General features: G+C 44.0%; 2 protein-coding genes across 2 annotated transcripts; both read left to right on the plus strand.

The window, feature by feature from the left end:
* The first annotated feature begins 10,350 nt into the window (after positions 1–10,350).
* LOC136543511 (UPF0481 protein At3g47200-like) lies at positions 10,351–11,613 on the plus strand. Its single transcript, XM_066535934.1, has one exon. It carries the CDS (start codon positions 10,351–10,353, stop codon positions 11,611–11,613), a length of 1,263 nt encoding a protein of 420 aa, XP_066392031.1.
* Positions 11,614–24,265: 12,652 nt separating this feature from the next.
* Positions 24,266–25,762, plus strand: LOC136543512 (UPF0481 protein At3g47200-like). Its single transcript, XM_066535935.1, has 2 exons — positions 24,266–24,635; positions 24,681–25,762. The coding sequence occupies exons 1-2, from the start codon at positions 24,266–24,268 to the stop codon at positions 25,760–25,762; spliced, it is 1,452 nt and encodes a 483-aa protein (XP_066392032.1).
* The last annotated feature ends 1,720 nt before the right edge of the window (positions 25,763–27,482 follow it).

Raw genomic sequence — 27,482 nt, forward strand, 5'->3', positions numbered from 1 at the left:
ATAGTCAAAAATGTACTCATCTCGATACAAGGGAGGGAGTACACACAGATTTGATAATATTGCCGGGGTTGTCGATAAGTGTAATCTTAGGCATGAATTGGATGAAGTATCATGGTGCTCTTATTGACACCTAGCACCCGTACTATCATGTTGAGAGAACCCACGGGAGGGAATGCTTTTCTAGTCCCACTCTCCCGCGATTTTGAACCCCAACATTTAGCCTATGCTATCCAAACCACCACAATATGTGATATCCCCGTGGTTTGTGAGTTTCCGGATGTATTTCCAGAGGAATTACCAGGTCTACCACCGGATAGGGACGTGGAATTTAAGATCGAATTAGTGCCTAGGTACCGCACCCCTATCCAGAAGGCCCTATAGAATGCCACCCAATGAGTTAGCAGAACTTAAGGTTCAATTGCAAGATCTATTGGACAAGGGTCTTATCCAACCTAGCTCATCTCCGTGGGGATGTCCAGCCTTGTTTGTGAAAAAGAAGGATAAGTCAGCTGAGAATGTGTGTAGATTACAGACCACTCAATGCGGTGACCATCAAGAACAAATATCCATTGCCCCGCATTGACATCTTGTTCGATCAGCTAGCGAAGGCAAAGGTATTCTCCAAAATTGACTTGAGATCAGGTTACCATCAGATAAAGATCAGACCGGAGGATATACCTAAGACTGCTTTCTCTACTAGGTATGGCTTATACGAGTATTTGGTTATGTCTTTCGGACTAACAAATGCTCCAGCCTATTTCATGTACCTGATGAACTCGGTATTCATGCCCGAACTTGATAAGTTCGTGGTCGTGTTTATCGATGACATATTGATTTATTCAGAAAATGAGGCAGATCATGAAGAGCATCTGAGGATTGTCCTATCCAGACTGAGGGAGCATAAGCTATATGCCAAGTTTAGCAAATGTGAATTTTGGATGAGCAAAGTACCTTTCTTAGGTCACATTTTATCAAGAGATGGAATCTCAGTAGACCCATCAAAAGTACAAGAGGTCATGGATTGGAAAGCCCCAACTTCGGTTCATGAAGTTCGGAGTTTTCTAGGGTTAGCAGGGTACTATCGTCGGTTTATTCCAGACTTCTCAAAGATAGCTAAGCCTATGACCAGGCTACTTCAGAAAGAAGAGAAGTACAAATGGACACAAGAATGTGAAACAGCTTTTCACACCCTCAGAACTTTGTTGACTACAGCAGCCTGTGCTAGCACAACCAGACATTGAAAAGCCTTTCGATGTATTTTGTGATGCATCAGGAATAGGTTTAGGATGTGTGCTTATGCAAGAAGGGAGAGTTATTGCATATGCTTCTCGGCAATTGAGAAAACATGAAGTCAACTACCCTACACATGATTTGGAACTTGCAGCCGTTGTTCATGCATTAAAGATATGGAGACATTACTTGTTGGGCAATGTATGTCATATCTATACTGACCACAAAAGTCTCAAGTATATCTTTACCCAGCCAGAACTGAACATGAGACAACGAAGATGGTTAGAATTGATTAAGGACTATAATTTAGAAGTGCATTACCATCCGGGTAAAGCAAATGTAGTAGCCGATGCACTTAGTCGGAAGTCCCATTGCAACACTGTGGAAGCATTGTTGGAAGATGGATTCAACTTGTTACATCCTGCTATACTACACAATATCACAATCAGTTGTTCACTGGAGAGCAAAATCATAGAGCTACAGCAAACAGATGTAGGAATAAGTCACATCAAGAGAAAAATGCAAGAGCAAGGAAACCAAACATTTTAGATTGGACGAAAGAGGTGTATTATGGTTTGAGGACCGACTAGTGGTACCAAAAGACCGTGAGCTAAGGAATCAAATTTTAGAAGAAGCTCACTCATCCAAATTGTCTATCCATCCGGGTAGTAGTAAGATGTATCAAGATTTGAAGAACCCGTTTTTGGTGGACTAAGATGAAGAAAGAGATCGCAGCCTATGTTGCTAGGTGTGATAATTGCAGTAGAGTGAAAGCCGTCCATATGAAAACCGCTGGATTACTTCAGCCATTGCCTATTCCAGGATGGAAATGGGAAGAAATCAGCATGGATTTTATCACAGGCCTTCCACTGACGCCGAAAGGTCACGATTCAATCTGGGTCATTGTTGATCGTCTCACCAAGTCAGCACACTTTATACCCGTGAACACACGGTATATAGTTGGGAAATACGCTGAGATATATGTTTCCCAGATCGTGAGACTGCATGGAGTACCCTAGGACTATAATCTCAGATCGAGGACCACAGTTCATAGCTCGTTTCTGGGAGCACTTACACCAGGCTTTGGGAACCAAGCTAATCAGAAGTTCAGCTTATCATCCGCAAACTTTAGGACAGACAGAGCGAGTGAACCAAATCCTAGAAGATTTACTTAGAGCTTGTGTTATATCTTCAAAAGGTTCATGGGAGAAATGGTTACCTTTAGCTGAATTCTCCTATAACAACAGTTATCAAGCGAGTATCAAAATGGCTCCATTTGAAGCCTTGTATGGCAGAAAGTGCAGAACTCCATTGAATTGGATTGAGCCCGGTGAAAGGAGATACTTTGGTATTGATTTTGTCAATGAAGCCGAAGAGCAAGTACGTATCATCCAACAACATATGAAGGCAGCTCAATCAAGACAGAAGAGTTATGCCGACAGAAGAAGAAGACCACTGGACTTTCGAAGTGGGTGACTATGTATACTTGAGAGTATCACCCATGAAAGGTGTGAAAAGATTTGGGATGAAAAAGAAGCTTTCACCAAGATATGTAGGGCCATACAAAATTTTGGAACGAAAAGGAAATGTTGCATATAAGCTACAACTACCACCAGAGATGAGTGCAATCTTTGATGTGTTCCATGTTTCTCAGTTAAAGAAATGTCTTCGAGTACCGGAAGAAGCTATTGCACCCACCAACGTGCAGCTTCAATCAGGATTTGACCTATGAAGAAAAGCCAATTCGAGTAGTAGAAGAGATGGAGAGAGTGACAAGGAGTAAGATTATTAAGTTCTATAAGGTGGTGTGGAACAATCATAGTGAACAAGATGCTACGTGGGAAAGAGAAGATTATCTACGAGAAGTTTATCCCGCCTTTTTCCAAGAATGGTAGGTCTTGCAAATCTCGGGACTGAGATTTTTATAAGGGGGAGGGGCTGTAACACCTCGGGTGTTAGCCTTGCATAACTTGACTTGCATAACATGAGCATGATCATCACGCATTCATAAACAAGCATTTACAATTGAAACATTTGTTTGAAACATCTGCAACATTGCTTGTTATCGCATGTTTCATTATTATATGCAATCTTTCTCGTTATTTCATGTCTCCATGAGTATATGCAAATGATCATGAATGAAAACATGTACTTGGTAGATGTGAGTCACAAAAACATGTAACCACAATTGGGTTAGCAATTAGAGCATTGTTCATGAAAATCACTTTTCATAATCGAGCCTTTAAGTCATGTTTCATGTGATTGCCCTAACTAGCTCTATGAGTGACTACTACATGAAATGATTAAAAGACCTTGCAAATTGCTTAAACATGTTTAGAGTATCATTATGAACAACTTTGATATTCATGGTTAGGGCTAATTAGGTCATTAAGCCATGCTTTGATGTGTATCATCATTTAAAAGTGACATGTTTGACCAAAGTTGAACTAGGTGTTAGAGACCTTGCATGGAGGGGTTCACTAAAGCAAAGTTGTAGTGTTTGACATAAGGAACAACTTTTATTTTTTGGTCACTAGCTGATTTAGCTTCTAACATGCTTGAATGGGTCCCACAAGAATCAGCAAAATCATGAATTCAACACTTAAGGAATTTTTCTAAGTCTTGCACCCGGACAGTTCTGTCAGCCGAACTTTGGGATGATTTTTCTCCATTTCTGTTGCGAATTAGCACGTGATCCTTGAATGAAAATTTTAGCTGGTACCTTATACTTCAACTTTGATGTACTAAGTTTTCGCTGAAAGCCATTAGTCACGAAGTTTTCATCGTTGCAAAATGCGTCGTCAGGCTCGACTAGCTTCACTGTAACGAACTGAATCAAATCGACAGTGGCCGACCGGCCTCAGGAGCTGACCGCCGCGTGTCCGTGGCGTTGGCCGCGCGTCGCCGCCGCTCTGATCCGCCAGGGCAGCGCCAGGCCTGAGCAGGCCATTATCACCCCGCGTGCGCCCGCTCCATTTTTCACTCACTCCCGCCCGCTCTCTCCCTCTCCAGCGCCCTCCTTTGCTCTCGCCGCGGCACCAGGCAACGCCGCCGAGCACAGCACCGCCTCCGCCATCGCCTTGTGCGCGCTACACCGCACCACCGCCATCTCCATCTCGCCATTCGTTGCGCCTCATCCACCACCACCGCCTCGACGTGTTAACTGCTTCAGTTGCGCCTTGGTGAGGGCGTATTTCCGTTTTTCCCCTCTCGCCGGAACCTCGGCCGCCATTGCCGCCTCCACTGGAAAGCTCGCCACAGCTCGGCTCGTCGGCGCTTTTCCTTCGGTTTTGAGCGTTAGCGTTTGGTCAGGACGTGTATTAGCCAGTGCTAGGACGTTACCTTCGTTAGTTGCTCCGCCGGCGTGGAACGCGACAACCCGTGCCGCCGTGCTCTTACCTCAGCGCCACCGTACTATGGCCATGCTTCGTCGGAGCTTCACGAGCCGCGTAGGTCGTCTAGATAGGTTCGCTCGGTCACCTAGGTGCTGATGCGCGCCTCTCCTGGCTTCGCCATGGCCGGTGATGACTGGCGCACCACTGAGCACCTCCGCCGTGCCGCCATCACCGGCGACGGGCATGCTCTGCTCACCCTCTACTGCCGTCACCTAGGTTGTTCGACGCGCGCTGCTCCGTAGATCACCGTGCGAAGACGTCACCGCCGGCAACCTCGCCGTCGGCGAGCTTCGGCCGCGCCAGCAGCGTACAGCGCCGCCTGCCCTGCTTCGAGTCGATGACATGTGGGGTCCCCTGACCACCGGGTCCCACCGGTCAGCGACTCCGTGTTTGAAGGCTAACTCATTTGATTCCAGTTTTTGATTTCTTTTGTGATTTTCATACCTCCAGTTTGGTAGCTCCTAAATTTGTGAAATAAATTTTGTAGTGTTCCTTAGGAGGTGTAGTATTTAGGAAAATATGTTTTTAACATTACAGTAGAAAGTTTTGGAGATTTAAATAGGGATTTGAAATGTGCTTTTGAATGCATTCAAATTTGTTTATTTTATATCTAGAGTTCCTGTGCTCCAAAAATTATGAAATTTTTGTGGTAAGCTATTCTTGTCATATATGAACTCTGGTAAAAATTTGAGGACCAGTGCATGGGTAGATTTATAGTTATAGATTTTTCTTTTATGAATAGTCAATCCTTGCATGAATTTTTATAAATTATTTATGAGGCCAAAATTCATGAAATTTGTTGGAGGTAATCCTAGTACCATATGGATGTTAAGAAAAATAGGAAATCTGTTGCTTGACACTTTTCAATAGGATTTTCCATTTATGCTATTTCAAGCCTTGCTACCTTATCATTTTTGTATAGAATGTTCTACTTAGTAAAATGACATGAAATTTTTATAGTAGTCCTTTGATAGCATTAGTAAGGCACTGTAAATTTTTGAGAATTTATGAAGTATATCTAATATATGTTTATTATTTAACCTAGATATCTAAATAAAATAATAAAGGCAACTAAATAAATAGTTTGGGCTTCACCATTATATTATCTTAAATGTATTTGGTATGCTTAAACTGTTGGTAGATCCTATGTTGTCAAATTTTGCATGATTACATGAAGTAGAAGTATTATTACTTTATGTTGCATATTAAATAGTTTCCGGACTGATTCTAGAGTTTGATGAGTTGCATGTTGAAACTAATGTGTACTATAAAAATGGTTAATAACAAAGTTGTAGAGAATTTGATAAGCTTTCCAGAAAGTCTAGGATCACTGTTTTTGGATTAGTAGAACTCCAGTTATGAGTGAAACAAGTAGCTACTGTTTGTGGCATAGTCGATGCATTGTAGAAGTAGTTAAGTAATAATCGAGAAGAGATATGCACCTACTCAATAAACATGATGCACTTGTTAACATATATGCATTCGTAATACTTATGCCATACTCATGCATCTAGGATCGGAGGAAGAGATCACGTTGCTGGAATTCGAAGAAGCAGAGGAAGGGAACCATCAGGAGGATCCACAAGCCGCAGCTCCCGAAGGCGTGGAGCAGAACCCTGAAGAGCTTCCGGAGTGTCCTGACCACCGCCCTACTTCCTTTCTGCGAGGCAAGCCCCAGAGCATTATAAGTCTCCCAGTAATTTACAATTGTTTACTTACGTATTTATGATTGATGCATTAGGTTATAAGAGTTGAATGAAACCACTTGATGCATGTACATTCCTTGTCCAGATATTACACCTTTAACCGGTATAGGTCCAGGATCGAATATATATGCTTAGCCATGCTTAGACCGGTAGAAGTCAGGTCCTGTCACCTGCGAGATATAGGTGGATACCGGAGCATGGTTGGCTATATTTGCTATCGTGAAACAAGAACCATGGGGTAAAAGTAAATCGAGACCGGACGGGAAGTCGATAGAGAAGCGACAAGACATGGAGGTCTTGGGTGTGGATTTATCCCCGTCTGTGTCGATTAAGGACCGTACCGTTGTTGGCGCTTCTGACAAGATTGAACGCATATCTCTCACTTAGCTGGCCAGGATAACTCGTTCCGACCACGAAGCCGAGTAATTCAACTCAGGCCGGGAATCGTTCTGTTGTGCGCTCCTTCTGGGGGACGATCAGACTGAGCCCAAGGGCAGGCTTGGCCTGAGCATCCTGGCATCTGGTGTTCCAGATTGTGCGGCGCAGTACGGACCCGCGAAATGTGTACCGGAGTTGTACCAAAGGTGACCTAAGGCTATCGTGGCTGGTAGACCTGGGTTTGTGTTAGGAATAAATTCCCAGCTGGTTGAAATCGATTCGAATCGCCGTCTCTCCCGGATAGTGAGAAACTTGGCTAGTCGCAACATCGTAGCAACTGTGTTATGAAACATGATGGTTCGGATAAAAAGGGAATTACAATACCTACTATGGTTACTATTGTATGCTTCTAAATGATATACGACATGTTTGGCACAGGATAGTTGCTAACTTAGAAATGGATAGTCATAATTAACCTGGTAAAGAATTTGTAACTGCACCATGACTCGATTGCTTTTACGCAAAATGTTGGCAAGTTACGTCCACTTATACAGCCTTGCATAATCCTTGGAGTCATTTTATTTCTGGTTCATGATGGGTAAGTCTAGCTGAGTACCTTCTTGTACTCAGGGTTTATTTTTCCCATTGTTGCAGATGGCACTGTGTATCATGGGTATTGCAAGAGTTGCTTGTATCCCGCCGTGGATGAAGAGTAAGCCTTGGGCAGGCTTCTTTAGTAATTCCTATCCTTGCTTTTGTGGACCGTGATCTGGTTTGGCACTGTATCAAACTATGTTGGAAAACTTTATCTTCGAACTTATTTGCTTCCGCTTTATTTATCAAACTTGGTTTGTAATAACTTTTATTCGTACTCTGATGACGAAATGTATCTGTGAACTTTATGTAATATGTGGCATGTATGTTGAATCATGTACGATCTTGGTTGTTGTAAATCGTTTATCGAGACCCGTTGTGGTACTCGACGGACTACCGGATTTATATGGGTTCAAGTATGACAGTGTGACCGCTTGCGGGATGCCATTATACTTGTACTCTTATAAATTGGTCGGTTCTGCGATAAGAAGCAAAGTATGAGGAAAATGCGTGCAAGAGTAAAAGGCAAATACTCCTTCTGTCCCGGTTTGTGAGTCGTCCTGGGAACGCTGCAAACCGTCTGCATTCAATGTCTCTTCCATTCACGTAGACACAAGCAGCGTCCAGGTACGTAGCATCTTGGATGCACCAGCTTCAAGGCCAAAACGACTCTGAAAAAAGGACAGAGGGAGTATAGCATGGGATCATCCTTATTGTCCTATTCACTTTAATAATTTAATCATATGCATGTGTCTGCCTTGGCAACCATAGTAAATTTTTCTAGCTATTTGATATCTTGGATTCCTTGTCACCTATGGGTTTATGCATTGGGTAGTATGATGCTAGTGCTCAACCAAAGCCATGATCTTGTAACTTGACTAATGGTATATGCAATAAACACTAAAAGATGTTTTTAGCAACATGGAACAAGGGGACTAAAGTATTGGGCTGTTTTTATGGTGCTCTAGATTCCTCTCCCTAAAGACTTATCTGTAAGTGAACATCCGGGACTTACAGTAAGCCCACCATAAAAATTTCATCACAAATGGACCATAGAACTGTAGCTATGGATTATTCCAATTAATTATAGAAAAATATAGATCTAAAGCCACATCAAAAACTTTGTACTAAAGCATAACATATTATATGTTCACTGTGTAGATCTACTCATGTGGAGTCTAACAAAATTAGATTTTCCATTTTATGATTTTTTTGTGATTTACTATGATTTTTCAAAGATTCAGCCAAAATAAATAGAAAAGAAAAAGACAAAACCGGCTTCAAAACGGCTTATAACATGGTCAGGGAGGTAAGATGAACGGTTTTAAAAGTTGAGGGAGGTGTTTTGCTCGGTTTTAAAGTTCAGGGAAGAAAAGCGGACTTTCGCGAAAATTGAGGAGGTAATGTGAATTTTTTCCGCATGCTAAAAGCCTCTTGTACTTGCTCTTACACGGGCTAACTCATTTGGCCCAGTCGCCGGAGAATCTGCAATTGGCTTTCGGCCTCCGCTTTTGCCGTACAGGTTCCGTCCTCTCGGTGTTCTTCTTCCATGGAGCCAACCGGCTTGTCAGTGACAGAAGAGCTAAAACTTTGGTGCGGACTGCAGTGATGGTCGCTAGGGTGTTTGGATATCCCCGCGAATGTTTCGATACTAATTTAGAGTTTTAAACGTAGACTAATTATAAAACTAAATGCACAGAGGTGAAGACTAATTTATGAGACAAATCTAGTAAGCCTAATTAGTCAATGATTTGATAATATTGTGCTACAATAAACATGTGCTAACGATGGATTAATTAGGTTTAATAAATTCATCTTGCAAATTAATCTCCATTTGTATCATTAGTTTTACAATTAGCTCATGTTTAGTCATCCTAGTTAGCATCCGAATGTCCGATGTGAGAGACTAAACTTTAGCCCCTGGATCCAAATTCCTCAAGACAAAAAATAGCTTAGCTCCGCTGAGCCAAAAGGAAAGAAAAGAACAGAACAGACGGAGGCCCGGCTTATGTGATAGTACTTTTTTTTGAAGAAAACACGCTTTTTTCGATCAATAAAGAGAACACGCTTAGACTTGTATTTGGTTAAAAGAGGTTAGAAAAGAGTACAACGACTATGGTTGACGTCGAGCAGCCAGCAGAGCAAATGCGTTAACACACCCGAAAAACAAAAAAGAGCAGGCCTGCAGCAGGGGACTATTACAAAACACGATTGTGCGGCTTATATGATAGTATGAGACATTATGGTACCTGTCTCAGTTGGTACCAGAATGGAATTTACGTGATTGTTTTATACGTGGCATCGATCGATTACTGCTAAGAAATATTTTGAACGCAATTACTGCTAAGAAATATCATATTCTATTTATGCTATATGTTTCCAAATTAAAATATGCCCAATATTCCTATTTTTCTTTACACAACCTATTGCCGAGGTGTAAGAGTAATGAACAGAGTTGAGGTGAACAAGGCAAGTATGGTCTAATGTACTCCTGGTAGATAACAACAAAAGGTTATCATCTCAATAATACAACATGATCAAACGAGGATGAAGTTTTCAATCGATAATGTCGTTGGCCGCTAATTGCAGTGGATTATGTTTATTGGTGGTTGATGGATGGATTAGTTAACTGATCAATCTGCAGGTTACATCTCCCTTGCCGCCATGGACGAAACTACAGGGCAGGATAAGAGCGACCAGAGGACGACGCCGGCCGAGGCAGCTTGGGAGACTGCTCGATCGTCTGACAGGCATAGCATAATTATCTCAAGGTAAGGTATTTCTCTCAACTTCACTTTTTCACTCAAAACAAAAGCAGGAGATGACGGAGATACGAATACAGATCCAGCTCAGGCATAAATTTACGATGGTCGCATAATTAATCATAATATATCTCAAGGCACGCATTTGTATTTTGTAGTGCATGTGCATGTACCATGTATCTTAATTAATTTTGGGTTTTTAGCTAGATTGCGATGGGAGACGATGGTGGCAGAGCAGCGAGCAACTCCTTAGTGGCGAAGGTCCATATCCTACTCCGGGCGTGCATGGCGCGCGATTCATCGGAGAGGCAGATGTGCATGATCTTCCATGGATCTCGGTGGGAACTGGACCCACGGTGGCTCAAGGAGCCGAGAGTTGTTCGCATTGGCCTCTTCTCACGGCACATGTACAACCGTGTAGCTCGCCTGGAAACTATGCAGAATCACAAATGGTTGTGCGCTGCGAGACTGGTTTATAATCAAAGCGGCCTTCTGGGGTCTGGTCGTGCGCCGGTCTTGTTGATCCGACAGTGTCTGGAGACATTTGAATGGCTGGAGCAACGGATTAAAGGTTCCTACTTCCAGGAGTTCTTTTTGGACGAGGACGAGCTGCTCCTGACGGTGATGTTCGATGGATGCTTCATTCTTTTCCTCTTACTCATCCATGATAATCCCAGGGAGCAGTTCGGCTTCGACTTCCTGAACAAAGAGCTCGGCGAACACCACATCCGGAACATGGTGAGGCATGATCTGCTGCTGCTCGGGAATCAAGTCCCTTTTTTTGTCGTCAGGGCACTGTGCAGCGTCATTATGCCAGGCAGATCGCATGAAGCACTCATCCGTGGGGCCCTTCAGATGTTTAGCACCATTTGGCAGCTAGCACCATCTGCTACTGTCGTCAGCTGTGATCAGGTACACCATCTCCTCCATCTGTTCTACCTCTCAGTTATCCCAGACACTCATCTACACAGCCAAGAATCCAGAGGACTGGAACCGTTCCCATGGAGGCACTCCATGTCCAAGCCACTGCGAGCAACTGAGCTAGAGAAAGCAGGAATCAAGATCAGGGCAATAGACGACGGGCGCAGCTTCTTAGCTATCGGATTTAGAGATGGCGTCCTGGTGATCCCTCCCTTGCAGATCGATGGCAATGCTGGAGTGGTGCTTGGGAGTCTAATGGCGTTGGAGCAAGCCCACGGTTACACACCTTACCCTGTAACCAGTTATGTCTACTTCATGGAACACCTCATCAGAGGACCTGACGACTGCACATTGTTGCAACAGAGGGGGATCATCTGGACAAATGCATTTCCTGCGTTCAGCAATCTTATTTCTGAACAACACCATATACCCTGCAGCTTCGAACTCACAGAATCTATTACTCCTACAAAATACTACGGCTGTCGATGGCTACGGAATTTCAGAAATCCTGTGATTGGCCATCTGATGGTTCTCGTGGCCATTTTCTTGCTCCTGTGTTATCCTTACATTTTCTCAAAGTCGATGTTTAGAAAAAGTAGCATTGGTGGTAGCCATGTTGAGCTATAGTTCATTTTCTTCTTATCTTATTATGTAAAGTGCGACGTTTCCTACTGTACACTTCACCCTTGTATTTGTTTCTCCTATAAATAAAATGCTGCCATGTTGTCTACATAGTTAGACAATTGCCATCATGTGTTTACAAATGAATTGTTTCATGCAAAATTGATGGGTCTCCGGTTATCCTGGCCAAATCAGAATCAAAGCCTAACCACAGGGCCTGACGCCCTAACTCTACGGTCTCCCGGCTGACCAAAAGCATCCCAGCAGAAACATGGATGTTTAGGCCCCCCGTTCGGTTACTAAGAAACGACTCCGTGGAAAGAATCCAGCTCGAACAGGTAGCTTAATTTGTATAAGCAAGTAAACATGGAATGGCTCCTGAGCCTAGAATGAGCTAACCGAACGAGCCCTTAATCAAACCCGGAGCTCTAGTCAGTTTAGAGGGGCTCGGGCGCCGCAGACGAGTAATTCTTGACCAAAGGGATTATATTCACCTTGGACTCGAGGGTCAGGGCCTCCAACTAATGTCTCCCAAGTCGCCAACCTCAAATCCGCATAATCAGTGTGTCAAATGTCAACATAAGGATAAGAACTGGTGATACGATCGACGGGTTTCAGTGTTGGATACACCTGCATAGTGACAAATGGGTTATAGTCCACACTGTACCCTTCATTTTGCTAGGCACCTACTACATAACCAACATAGTAGGAACTTCTATACCAACCCAAGATAGTAGATGCCCCCCTGGCCATCCCCTCAAAGCTGAGTAGATGACAGGGGTCAACCAAAGTATAGGATGGTGCAAGAACACCATCTTTGTAGTGTACCACTCAAACAAGATAACACACAGAGACCAGTCGGGGTAGACCTGGCGGACATGATGACACATGTAGGGTTAGACTTCCCACCAACCACGTGACTTTGTAATCCCATCCACTTAGCTATACAAGGGAGGATGGGGAGCCCCAGCCCTCCGGGGGACAACAAAGTAGAGGCACAACATCACGCATGATCACGACACAACAACACACACACTCCAATGACTCTTAGATGAACCCTACTCAAACTTGGATCATTCTGGACTTAGGAACACGAACCTCGCCGAACTACAGGATTTAGGGCACGTCACCTAAACTAGTATAAATATCTCTATCTTTAGTGCTACCTCATCGTATCACCCTGCGTCACATCAAATTTACTCTCCGGTGATACAGAACACCGACAAATGGAGTGCCTAAATTTCACTGCTGATACAACGGGGTAGCTCCATCTTGCCCCCATCATCACCCCCAGCCAGGTCATTCGCTTTGGAAGCCTAGACTTCATCACCAATATAATGACTCTGGTGAACTCCACCATGATGACGCGACCACACATCAATCGTTCGAAGCCCCATTATGCACCCTTGGGTCCCGTTTTGGTGCCCATGATGGGAAACCTTCCATGTTCATCGGAATGTGCTTCTAAGAGGTAGATTCCCTTAACAATTTCATTGCCACCCTCTCTGCTTATGAGGAACATGACACCGATGGCGTCCTAGGCCTTGATGAGGAAGGCACGAGGAGCTACCACCCATGTCATGAGTGCTTCAGGGCCGATGACCATGAGGTGCTGGTTGAAGAGGGAGAGCGACGGAGACCCAACATGCCCCATTCCCATTCCATCGGACCCCCAAGGATCAGGAGGCTTACTTTCCAAGAAGGTCAAATGTATTAGTGCTGGTCACCAAACAGAGAGACATCATCACAAAGTCATGGAAGAGCGAGCTGATCTTGAGCAACTATGCTGTAGCATAGTCCTGACGTGCATAAAAGGATCATAACAAAGCCAATGATGTGCATGTATTCCACCATGCTAGGCATAACCTAGCGGTAGTGCACGTCCTCTATGGCATTCTGGCTCTAGAGAACCCTAATGTCTGGGTCACCCACCAAAAGGTCAAGATCCTTATTGAACATGCCACTGTTCAACAAGTCAAGAGCTTATAGCTTCCAGGTGAAGCGCAATGCCGAGTGGTTTGCTGCTGTCCTATTCCATACTAGGATGCTTTAGTCCCGGGTGACCTAGTGTGTCGCAATAATAGGTGTAATGACACTCTATGGTACTTAATAGAAGATTAGGCAACTTGCAAAAGCATTAGTCTTGGTCCCTATGCTAGTTTAGGCTGCATTAACGATTTGCTTTAGGCTTAGGCCTAGAGTTTCATGAGATTTGCATACCTCTTTGCTATCAATGCATGCACACACCAAGGTTTGTACATTTCAAAGCCTGTAAGTTTTGTTAGATCACTAGCTCCAACCACGTTTGTGGAGTGGCCATCTGTTGTGTACGCGGGAGAAGAGGCCCTTGGTATTTTGGCCGAAGCTCTACCAATTAAGGGATGATGGCAGAGAGCATCTGAGAGAGATTTAGCGGAGACCCACTTGTGCTTGGGGAATGTTCATGAGCTATCCACACAATTACCAAATTAGGATCTTGGCCCTTGTGAGGGCATCCTTATAAGGGTCTCCAACAAGGACTAGTGAAAAGCGTGGGCTTTCTGATACCTCAACAAACATCGTTTGCATTCTCTATCCCTTAACATTCTGCATTTACTTTCTTGCATTTGTTGGTTGTGTGCGTTTACCTTCTTATTCTAGTTTTCTTGAGATTGGAACCTAGGGTGCAAAACTCTTTGGCGTTAGAGATAGCTTAAGGAAAATAACACCTAGTTAGGGCCATCTGTGATTTTGGTGATTGAGTGGCAACATAATAATCAGTTGGACTAATGATGGTGAGCACTGGAGTTTAATTCCAGTGAGGTCTGTTGGCGGCATGGTGGAACTGCAAAGGCACTAGAAACTTCTGGTGATTGACTGCAGAGAATGAGGTGCAACATAGAGGCTCTACAGAAGGTTTCAAGGCCACCGAATAAGTCCGATGAGGCACTAGAGAAACAATGCCCCAACAATCGGGAACAGCTAGTACACGTGGCACCATAGGAAAGCTTTGGTGGGGCATCACAGATGGTTCTGATCTTCCGCTGCTCACCGCACGAGTGCAGTTTGCCACAACGACTATATCTTGGGTTGGAGGCCATAAATACTCCCAAGCAAGACATTTGAGTGTTATTGGAGGAGGGAAGTTGCTAGTGAGTTGAGGCTACTCTTTAGTGCTCTAGCTGCCAAAATTGGTTAAGGAATTACTAGCTAGGTGATTAGCGCTAATGCTTTATGAAGTGCTTAAGCTAGCTAGACCATCCAAATGGCGCTTTGCTCAAGGTTTATGATTGATGTTTGCAATCCTCTTGTCACTTAGTGCTTGCACGCACCGTTGTCTTACACTATGGGCTTGTAATTTTACGAGATAACACCAACCATGTTTGTGATGTGTTCGCCTATCTTGTACCAGAGGGAATGAGGCCTGTGGTGTTTGAGTCAAAAGCTCGATGGTGAAGACAATGGGAAACTATAATGGAGAGGCCATCTCGAAGACCCATTGAGTTCTCTAACCGGGAGCTTGGCCCCCGCGAGGGTCTCCAATGAAGATTAGAGGAAAGCATGAGCTTCTAGATACCTCATGAAAACTACTGTCATTGGGGCTTTGCATCTCTAACTCATTTAAGTTTTCACATTTACTTGCTTTCCTAGGTTGTGTGCTTTACCTTTCTTAGTCTAGTTTGCTAGGTTAGATAGGTTTAAAACCCAAGTTGCATAAATCTTTTGCCTTAGAGATATTAGCACTTAGTAAAACTGTAGTGCATAGAGGCCATTAGTTTCAAATTTCCTAATAATTTACCTCCCTCTTAGGTGTAACTGTACCTTACAATGGCAACACATAGAAAATCTTTATGCACATAAAGATAGAACTTGTGTAGGTCTTATAACTAACTCAACCTCCTCTTAGGCGTCATAGTCCCTTTAAGTGGCATGATGAAGATGACCAGATCCGCTCACTAGCAGTAGCACTTTGATCGGTGCATGATCCGGGCTTAGGGGTGCCGAAGCTTGGGAAGGGGCCTCATGTGCCAAACCCCCATCACGGCCTGGTTTGTCTACCACCATAGTAGTGCAGGATGGGGCATGGCAAAATCTCTTCCAAACAAGACCTTAGGTAGGCCCATTCTCTCATTTGTTGTGGTATCGCACGTGAGACTACTTTTCTGCCATGATATTTAGCCCTATCACGACTCTGAGGCTAGAATTATAGAAAACAATTGTAAACCCACTTGAGCTACCCACGCGGTCACAAATCATAATTTTTCAGTGTGAAATACATATATACGCTAGTAGAGACGAAGCCAGGATTTATACATAATAGTAGAGGAGGAGGCAAGCACTACGTTCCTATAGGCAGTCATGTAGATCGCGAAGATGCTAGATGTCAGCATTGATGTACATTTTTTAATTTATGGTGCTTATTTATACTGGGCCTGTTTCGAACCACTTAAAGGAAAATTACCGTTGGCAGAACATGACAATTGTGCCAAATATGCCGTGCGGCCACCGCGATTATTTTCACAGCATCAAGCCACGGACCACAGGATTTGAACTACTTCAGATACACTACAGCAGACGCGTGCTTTGCCGAATGCAATTGCACTCGACAAAGAAGGCTTTGCACTCGGCAAAGAGCTGTCGGCATATCCCCTCACGGCAAAGGCTTCTTTATCGAGTGCCGCATGTTGGGCACTCGGCAAAGGATTTCCCGAGTGCCACGACGGCACTCGGCAAAGGATTTCCCGAGTGCCACGACGGCACTCGGCAAAGAAAAGCCGCCATGATGGTCAGGTCACGGTGACAACCCCTTTGCCGAGTGCCACGCGTCAGCACTCGGCAAATAAATGTGTTTTTTATTTTTTTAAATGCTTTGCCGAGTGCCTGCATTTGGCACTCGGCAAAGCTTGTTTTCTTTTTTTTTTTTGATTTTCTTTGCCGAGTGTTGTAGGTAGTCACTCGGCAAAGCAGTTTTTTTTTTAATTTTCTTTGCCGAGTGCCTTGACCATGGCACTCGGCAAAGCTGGGAAGCTTAGTGTTCCATATTCCATGACACTCGGCAAAGAAGTGAAAAAATTCAATTTTTTTGGTTTTTAGTCTTCCATCGTTGCAAACAAGATAGTATACATCATATATATATATATATATATATATATATATATATATAACACAACTATATATCACACAAATATATATATAATACAAATGTATATCACAATCCACCACAAACACAAACATAGCATACAAGTATCACAATCTCGACTCCCAAGTCCAAAGTCCAAACACACAAGCATAGTTCACAAAGTTCACAAGTGCATTATATCACAACGGCTGCCATTTGAAGCTCACAGCGACGGTTCGGGTTGGGATGGCCCAAAGTGCGATCACGGCGACCCTCCAAGGTGGTTCGACGCCGCCCCCGATTGATGCTGCACAAAATAGAAGAGATTGCACGTGAGCGACAAGAGAAGAGATAAATATGCAAGATAAATACCCGCCACTACCACCACCACCACCACATCACCACCATCACCAACACTTCACCACCAACACTTCACCACCACCACCACCACCACACCACCACCACCACCACATCACCATCATGACCACCACCACCACCACACCACCACCACCACCATGAGCACCACAACACCGTGACCACCAACACCAACACCACACCACCACCACCACCACCATCCACCACTAGGTTTCTCTAGGTTTCACTAGGTTTCTCTAAGTTTCAGCATAGAAAGTAAAACTTCGTACTTATACTCACCGGGGTAGAATCAGGACGTTGTGGAGGTGGATCTGGAGCAAGCAGCGTCTGTGGGATCGCCCAACCTTGTTGCTGGCCAATTTGCTGCATGAACTTAATCATCTCGGCCATCTGCCGCTGATCTTGCTCCAATTTGCTGCAATAATATGTTTTGCCGTTGAAGGACCCTGGGGGGGCAGATTGAGGGGGATAGCGAACACGGGCCAACAAGTGTATGGGGCCGACATCATTCCATAAGGATTGAACCCATCCGTTGCCAGCGCAACACGTACATTACGAGCCTCAAGATCTTTATCACGATGCTTGCGATTAAAGCTTTTCCATGCTTCACCATCAGCTAGATGTACCATCTTGTCAGGATTGTATCGAATGCCATTCTTGTGCCATGTCATCTGTTTCACGGACTCCTCGGTCATGAATAGCCGTTGGAGCCTCGGTATGATCGGAAGGTGCCGTAGGACTTTCATGGGGATCTCAAGCTGCTCCTTCTGGTCATCACCCTTGTCTACCTCCACATACCTAGAGGATTTACACTTTGGACAGTACTTTGCATCCTTATGATCTTTCCTAAATAGGACGCACCCCTTCGGACAACAATGTATCTTCTCATACGGCATCTTAAGTGCATGAAGGAGTCTCTGTGACTCGTTGAAGCTGCTCGGCAGAATATGACCCTCCGGAAGCAGCCCACCAATAACTGCCAACATACCATCGAAGCAGGCTCGACTCATGTTGTACTAGGACTTCAACCCCATTAGGCATCCAATGGCATCCAGTTGAGAAACCGTTGCCTTCTTGTGTAGGAGCTTCTGTGCCGAAGACAACATTTGGTAGAACGCCTTTCCGGTTGGCTCTGGCTCCTCCTCCTCATCCTCCTTCTCCTCCTCCTCCTCCGTTGGTCTTTCAGCGAACGTTGCTTCGTGAAAGTCACCTAACCATCCTGCTACCCCGCCATCAGCATCAAACGCCTCCAAGCATGGTCTCACCACCTCTTCTCTAGTACGATGGGCTTCACCATGGAACACCCACCGGGTATAGTTTGGCGTAAATCCATACTTGCAAAGATGTTCCCCCATGATCTTCCTTGTTTTTCTTTTCCTGTTTCCGCATTCGCTACAGGGACAGAATGTGTCTCTCGCTCCATTAGCTGCCTTGCCAAATGCTTGGTTCAAGAAACCCTCGGTCTTGTCCATCCATTCAGGGGTGATTTCAGCCTGACTTGGGCGGCCCGTGTACATCCACTCACGGTTATCCATCCTCTAGCATATACATGAGCGAGTAATATAACCACCAATTGCATCTGAACGGCGTGCCTACTGTCTAATGGGTGAGGATAGGTCCTAATCCCACCCGCGGGTGCGTAGATGAGGTTAGTTTACATGCTCTACTCCGATCCGAGACAGAATTTCCGCAGCACCTCTCCGTTGTTCTCCCGATACACGTCCTAGAAGGGAGAGTGTGTATCCGGAGAACAACAGGGAGGTGGTGCCGAAACTCTGTCTTGGATCAAAGCAGAACATGAAAACTACCCCATCTACGCATCCGCGGGCTGTCCAAAAAAGTGGACAATCTGAAACAGATACGGTCTTAGATATGCGAAGATCCACATACCTCCAACCGTATCTGTTTCGAACGGGAGACGCCTAACTGGGTTACACCGATCTACGACAACGATAAGGAAGAGAGGTTATTTATACCTAGGGTGGTGGTGGAGTCAGGCTAGCGGGGCAGTGGCAAGGCGACGCTGTGCAGGCAGGACCGCAGCGCCGACGAAGACAATCGAGGTCGCCTACTTACTCCGGGTCCCCTCCGATGGGTCCTACTCTGCAAAAGAAGAATTATAATACTATAAGTTAAAAATTTCGGTAGAACCTCCCCGTAGGGGAGGTTTCCAAAACCTACAAGAAAAAAGCCGACACGATGGCCGACAGCATATATACGACACGAAGGCCCACACATCCACGTACGGCACGAAGGGCCACACATCCACATACGGCACGAAGGCCGTCAATGACATACAAGGCACGAAGGTCGACAACCGGGGGGGGGCTTTATACCTTGGGTGGCGGTGGAGTCGGGCGACGCGGTGCCGGGGTCACCTTCGTCTCCAGCGAGGGGCGGGGACGACGGCGGGGACGAACGGCGAGGGGCGTGGCCGGCGGCCGAGGCTCCTCCTCCTCCCTTCTCCTTCCTTCTCCTTCTCCTCCCTTCTCCTTCTTCCTTCTCCCTTCTCCTCTCCTCCACCTCCCTTCTCTCCTCTACTCCCCTGCTCCTCCTCTCCTCCACTCCGGCGGGTCAGGGGCGGGGGGTAGCCAGGCAGGGCACCACCGGCGGTGGAGTGGGGCCGCGTTTGGCGACAGAGCGGGGCCGGGGCGGTGCCGGTGGTCGCGCGGCGGCGGGGTGGGGCCAGGCGCGCGCGACAGTGAGAGGGAGTGAGAGAGTGGGAGCGGGCCGGCCGGCCCGCTAGGGTTAAGTGGGGCGGCTCTTTGCTGAGTGCCGAGATGCGGGCACTCGGCAAAGAAATTCAGGGGGGTTCTTTTAATCCGAAAGAATAAAAAAATTCTGAATAGTCTTTGTCGAGTGCTGTAAGCTTGGCACTCGGCAAAGACGTTCCTTTGCCGAGTGCCAATTCCGACACTCGGCAAAGGATGACGGAGGGGCCACCGGCGTCGGCTGAGGTATTTTGCCGAGAGTTATTCTTTGCTGAGTGTCTGACACTCGACAAATAGGACGTTTGCCGAGTGTCCCTCTTTGCCGAGGGCCGGCTTTGCCGAGTGCGGCACTCGGCAAACTGCCTCTTTGCCGAGTGCCCGTGTTTCGACATTCGGCAAAGCGCCGAGCACTCGGCAAAGAGCGCGTCTCCCGTAGTGATAGCGTACCACATCACATGGTGGGCACAAGCCGAACCAAACACGACCAGTATTTAACCCATTATTAAATTTAATTAAATTGTTCACAATATTATTTGTATAATCTACAACTAATAACTTTATAAAAAATATTTTTATTGTATAGTTTATCTTATCCTACCCAATCAATTATTACCTAGGAGTAATAATTTTTTTTCTAAAACAAAAAAGGGGCTGCCAGCGGCTGGATAACATCTCCTAGGAAGACAGAAGGAACTAACAAAGCGACTGATGTGGCCAAGATGCATGGTAATCTCAGTGGATCATTTATTTACTAATTAGTTGGCCGGGCTCATGGTTCACTTATTTTCCTGTTGAGCTTGGGTTTTGAGCTGTTGTCTGTTGATCCAGCAATACTCAACGATTATGTAGCTAGATTGACGGGCCCTGCAAGCCGTTACCACCTAACCCATGTTGGTTGAATCTTTGCATGGATAATTAGGATATTTAGGAGTCTACTTTTATTTGGTTGCCAGCGCCAAGCAGTGGTTGTTAAACAGGAATAGTTAAAATCCCGTATGTATTATGAATGATTGATTGAAGAATCAAGTTGGTTGTTGATGTATCATACAACATTATTATCGTCAACACGGCAATCAATCAGTTATTTTAACACCACCAGTTAGCTGTTCAGAACGACTCAAGCACTAAACGCAGAGCATATAAGCCTCCCAGAATTGGAGACAGGAAGCCTTTCATTTCATACGTCTAGTATAGGAAGGACGTGAGGTGTGACACCGGAGAGAACTGCTAGGCCGGCACCGGCAACCCGGCATCACTCACCTGAGATTCTGCATCCGTGTACGTAAGTAAGTTACAGGAGAACATTGCCTTTGTCACTTCAATTCTGCAACTTCTCATAGTTTCTTTTGGATAAGAAATGCTGTCTTGTCTTAGAGTTATATTGGAAGGTTAGTGGTATTCTCTAACTGGAATTTAGTGGTATTTCATTGATCATAGAAAGGCTAATAGGAAACTTGGTATGTAAGAGCATCTTCAAAAGTCTTTCTAAAATTTGCTCTCTAAATCATAATTTAGAGTTATTTAAGTGAAAATCACTTTCTATATCTTTGTACCCTCCAATAGTTTTTCAATATATCTTGTACACACTCTAGAAAGCCATCCTCGCTCTCTATCTCTTTGGCTAGTGAGAAACCCATAATAGAAGATGTCTATATTTAGAGATCTAATTAAAGAGACTGTTTGAATATTTTTTTTCATAAAGTTCTCTATTTCTATAAATTAAAAAAAGATATAAAGAGTCTCTCGGAGTTGCTCTAATCTCGTTAACTTAACCCCATCCGAGAATAAGAAAGAAAGGGATAATTTTTATGCCATACAAAAACCATTAGGTTGCAAGTGTAAGAATACCATTTTATCCCTTTTTTCGGGACTAGGTTTCTTAGCGCAAGACGGGCAGGGGTTCTGCCTTTTCATCGAGCAGTTAAAACTTTACATCAAAGACAAAAAAAATTCACGGTAGAAAGGAGAAATAAAAAAGCCAAGTCAAAAAATACAAGGACAGTAAATATACAACTATAACCCTCCATGGCCATTAACGATGAGGATCTATTCAGGATCCTCTCTCACAATTCGGAGCAACTGAATGTCATCTTGGATCCTCTCTTGCCCTCCATGGACTGGTTATTTTTAACTATGTTGTGAGCTTCTCGCATCTCCTCCGTATTTTGGAGTCGTTTGGTACACCTATGCCTAACTCATGGAGTAATTTTTGTAGCTTCAGTTCCATGAACAGCTTCACTGATAAAAGTTAAAGGTATTTTGTTGAGGTGTTTGATAAAACAGCTCCTAATGGTAGATAAAAGGATAAAGTGTCGATAATGCCCTTATTTTGTTCCACTTTATTTTCTTTTTTCTCGCTACCTTCCACCTTATCTACTTGCGAGATCCGCCTGATGCATCCATCACGAGACCCGACGCCTTCGCCCAAAACTTCCTCCGCGCGCCGTAGCTGCTCTTCTCGAAGCTTTTTCCGCCTTGCCACCACTACCAAAATGGTGAAGTTCTCTTAGTGTTTTTAAGTAGTAATAAAATACCACCACTAGTCAGCAACATGGGAATCCTCACTAGTAGGCATTTGGTGGGAAAAGTTTATACTAAATATTGAATCTTAAAACACTAAGAGAACCTGGAGAAGTTCACTACAAGAAATGTGTGGCTTTTTGACGTACTTAGTATGACAACAGGTCATAATGTCACTATATCATTCGATTTATGACATTATGTTTTAGTTAATTTGAATTAGTGACAATAAAAAGTTGTATGTCACAACAAATGTCATACAATTAGGCCAATTCCATCCAGTGACGATATTTGTTGCGTCATGAGGCATTTTCTGTGTCACAAATAACAAATAAAGAAACACTGAGTAATTTTTTATCATGTGTGTAATTATTTGTTTCTAAACTCAATTTAATAGGTTTGTGGTGTGAAGAGGATGCGTAGGAAGGGGGGGAGTGGAGAGATAAAAATTAATAGGGACATACATTGATATGTATTTTAAAAAACGAAGAAGAGAAAATAAAAAGAAAACAAATTAAAAACACACACACTCACGGCACCCCGGACTCCCTCTCGCACACACACGCAAGCGTGCAGAAATGCAAAAAATAAAGCCTTTGAAGACTCATATATACATCACAAAGATGGGCTTTTACCACTAAGCTAGGGAGACACTTTGTGTTGGTGTTTTTTTTTTCTTGCTATAAACGCTATGAGTTGGAGGTCCGAGTCCATGTGCGAGTAGGAGATGGGCGCAGCATGCCCTTGGGCTGGAAATTTTCCCAAAAATTGGACAGGGCAGGAAGTTGCAAGGTAAAGATTCGATCTCAGGATCTCACTGAGTATACGCAAGAAGTAAGAAAATACCGGGAAAAAGAAGAAAAGAGGTAGATGACCAGCCAAAAAACATGCTAAGCAGGATTAAGAGAAGAGACTGGAACACTGCGTTGCGCAACAGGGATGAAAAGAAGAAAAGGCTGGAAAAAGAAAAATATATAATGTGCTACTATAGCATTTGAACATGGATGTAATCTTTCTTACATGGGCCTTCCTATGTTGTTAATTAAGAATGGGCCGGTCTAGTCAAGATATTTATGGGCTGGGCTAGTCAGAAATGTGGGCTAATAAATGGGCTTTGGCCAATTAAATATGCAATGGGTAAAATATAATGGGCCAAAACAAATAATTAAATGGATGCGAGTTAAATGGAATTGACAAAAAAAAAGCCTAAAAAAATAAGCTTAGCTCAAAAGACTAAAATGGGCTTTGTCCAATTTAGGCCTGTCAACCACATGGGCCTTAATAGGCTGTATTTTCATTTTACGACATTTATTTAGCTGCCCGTCGTCTCCCTACATGGTGTGGTGCAATAACTTGTGATAATAAACAAATGTCATAACTTGTGACATTAAATATGCAGACGTCACATAATAATTTTGTGACGGTGGCTTTCTGATGTTTGGATTTTCATCAACCGGATGTCACAAGTCATAAATTGTGACTTAAATTCCATATATTATGTGTCAAAAAGCCACAGATTCTGGTCGTGCACCGCGCCCAAATCTTCGCTTCGCCCCAGTGGCCTCGCGACTCCTGTTCACAGCCCTGTGCTCCCTACGGCTTCCTAGGCACCGACGCGTCCGCTTCCCCACAGTTCGACGCTGATGCTCGGTTACGGTCTAACGGTGATGCTCTAGCTCCGACGACGGCTCCGCCTCGCGCTCCTACCACTTAGGCGCATGGAGGAGGGGCATTTTTGCCCGGGCTCGCAAGCATCAAGGATGGAACCGAGTGGAGCTGATTGTTTGGGCTGCTCCACAGACACAGAGTTGGAAATCCAGAGATTCACGCGCGGAGTGGCGTCTTCCCATCTGCTTGTTCTTACAATCTTACTCTTACAGATACAAATCACCAGATATTTGTACCAGTAGCTGGTTTCTAAACTAGTGCATATTTTTCATCACCATTCAACAGGATGGCTTGTTGTTGCAAGTCGTCGAGAGCAGGCGGGTGCGGGCACGGCACTCGTGGAGAACTAGAGCGTGCAGTCGAAGCCTTTGGTGTGACAAGACAAATGGAAGGTAACCAGGATGATCGAACCGAATCAAGGGACAGTTTCACTGAGAAGTTCATGACACACCTGAGGAACCGACGTAGTATCCCGCGCGAGACGTGCACGATATACAGGGTACCGCCTGAAATACTGGCAGTTGACAAACAAGCTTATTTGCCTACCGTTGTCGGCCTTGGCCCTTACTTGCATGACAGGATCAAATCAAGCAATGAGCTGAAGCAGCTACAAGAGTACAAATGGAGGTGTGTCGACAAGCTCGTGTCCAGGACGTGTCGTCGTCCCGCAAGAGGAGAAGGTCGTGACGCAGAAGAAGTAGCATCCTTGATCCGGAAGTGCTTGCAAAGAATGAAGGATCAGGAGCAGCGAGTGAGAGACTCCTACTCACGGGATATCAACATGAACAGTGAACAGTTAGCGAAGAAGATGGTGCTCGACGGTTGCTTCATCCTTCACCTGCTTCTAAAGCATGCTGATCATGCTCCTGATGGGGATGCTGGGGCTGGAGGACAGGTGCAGGACGACGACGACGACGACTGGACACAAGTTATCGGAAGATGTTGGATTTGGAATCTGGTGAAGTACGATCTACTGCTGCTTGAGAACCAAATACCATTTTTTGTCATCGTGGACTTGCACGAGCTGCTGAGAACGGAGCCTCCTCTGCCTGCAGAAAAGCTCATATCTAGCGGGCTCCAGTTGTTCAGTGCCCTATATCCATTAACCACCCCTGGTAGCTTTACTGTTTCTGTCGACCAAGTACATCACCTGCTCCATTTGGTTTACCTCTCTATCATTCCTCAGAACCTTCCTGCAGCAAACAGCCCAGTACCACAAGAAAGCGTGCACAACGTGCTACCCAGTGCAAAGGAGCTGATGGAGTCGGGAGTCAAGTTCAGAAAGAAGACAAATGCACAATCTTTCTTGGATATAACATTCACCGGAGGTGTATTGGAGATTCCTGAGCTGAGGATATATAACTACAGCAACTCCCTCTTCAGGAACCTGATCGCGTTCGAGCAGTGCTACCCTGGCACCCGCAGCCATGTGACCGCCTCCGCGGCGTTCATGGATCTCCTTGTGAGGACCGTGGACGGCGCCAGATTGCTGCACCTGAAAGGAATCCTCGTCAACGGGACGGCCAAGGAGGAGCACGTCAACCGGTTCTTCAGCCAGATTAGCAGCGGGGCGCACTATACTGCTGACAGGAATTACCTCGGGAGCCTGATTGAAGACGTCGTGGCATATCATGGCAAGCGTCGGAACAGATGGAGAGCAGCCCTGGAGCGAAACTACTGCACCAACCCATGGGTGATCATTTCAGTCCTAGCTGCGTGTGTCCTACTTCTCCTTGCTGTAACAAACACAGTTGTTGCTCTGTTGAGCCGTCTTAAGCACTGAAACAATACGTATGTGTGTGTGTGTGTTTGATACATTCTGTATAAAGACGTGCGCATGCTATATTTTGAATTGACAATTACCGTGACCGTTTTTTTTTTTCTGAAACGAGTACAGCTCTGTTTACATTGGAAGCATGAGAGTAACAACTTATCCCTTTCGAACTGTTCCATCCCTAAATCATCATAGAATTTGATAATTGATCTTCAGGCCTAGGCGTCCAATCAAAACAATACATAATCAACATCAGCACGAGCAAAGACTTATCTATAAACCATTTTATGCGAATAGTACACACAAAAAATGAATCATTTTATTTTCTCAATATTTAATTTTTTTATCAATATATATTTATAAAGCGAGTGTCACGATAGTAGTCCAAAAACAAAAATCACATATAACCGAGTCATTAATTATCTATATAAAATGGCTCCTATATTTTTATACGTAATACTCCAAAATCAATGTATAGATAAAATTTGAGAAAATAAAAATCGGTTTCTTCTCATCAAAACCCATCGTTTTTTATGAATAAATATGTTGCATAACAATGGTAAAACCATAAATCTTCAAACTATGCCAAAAAATTTCTCGGTTATCATATTAATGTTAGTGAATTTTCTAAAACTTTTTTTTGCAGCAAGTTTAAATAGATATAAAAAACTTTTGAATAACTACAATAAAATTAAATGCTAAATCAAGTCCTAAAATCTAGCTCAAGTTTGGGCCCAAACTTCTCAGCTCTCCCTTTCCCCACAGCCCGTGCTCAACCCTTAGCTAAAATGTTGCATGTCTTGTTGAAGACCAATAAATCAATCCCAACTCAAGATCCCTTTTTATTTTTATTTTTATTTTTATTTTTGAATTAAAGCAACATCAAATGTTATAAATTTAGTAACCCCTTTATTCTTCCACTAACTCTTTTATAAACCTATCTAAATTCAACATCACCCATCCATACTAGTTTCATATTTTTTCTTTGAGAAAACTACCTAAAATTTAAATGTACTTTTGCCTAATATTGGAATTACTTCACATTTTTTGAGAAGTGCTCTTGCACGTACAGGGGCGAATATATGTTGTGGTTAGGGGTGCAAATGCACCCAAAGAAAAATGCAAAAACAATAAGTTTGATTAAAATTTCACTATATGCACCTTTTCTATGAGACATGTCTATACATCCATAAGGCAAGTGCACCCTCTCTAACAGACAGTTTAGCTCTATGCATCTGAAGTTTAGTTGTGCTTTTTGATTTAGATGCTTGTGTTTAGTTCATGCTTGTGTTTTTTTGTGGTTGTGTTTTAATATTCTATGGCTAAAAGCTATAGAAATATACCACCATGTTAGAGAGGGTAATATTTCTATAGCTTTTAGATATAGAATATTAAAATACGACTTCAGATGCATAGGGCTATAGAAATATATCACCATGTTGTAGAAATATAACTTGTGTTTATAGCATCTAAAAGCTATAGAAATATATCACCGTGTGTCCATGGTTATGTTTTTTTTTGTGGTGAATCTATCTACTAAAATTCTAGACGCTTTTTCTTTTGCTTGCTCATGGCCGAAACTAGTATCTCCTTTGTTTACTGGCTTTTGCCGCAGGTTCATTTGGAGCTCAGTGGTTGTAAAAGATGATTCAACAAATTAGATGAAAGCACAGTTAAAAAGTTGAAGTGTTGATTTCAAGACCAATGATAATAATGTTAGTTTGTTAGT

Source organism: Miscanthus floridulus, chromosome 3 (genome assembly GCF_019320115.1).
Source record: "Miscanthus floridulus cultivar M001 chromosome 3, ASM1932011v1, whole genome shotgun sequence".
Classification (NCBI taxonomy): Eukaryota; Viridiplantae; Streptophyta; class Magnoliopsida; order Poales; family Poaceae; genus Miscanthus; species Miscanthus floridulus.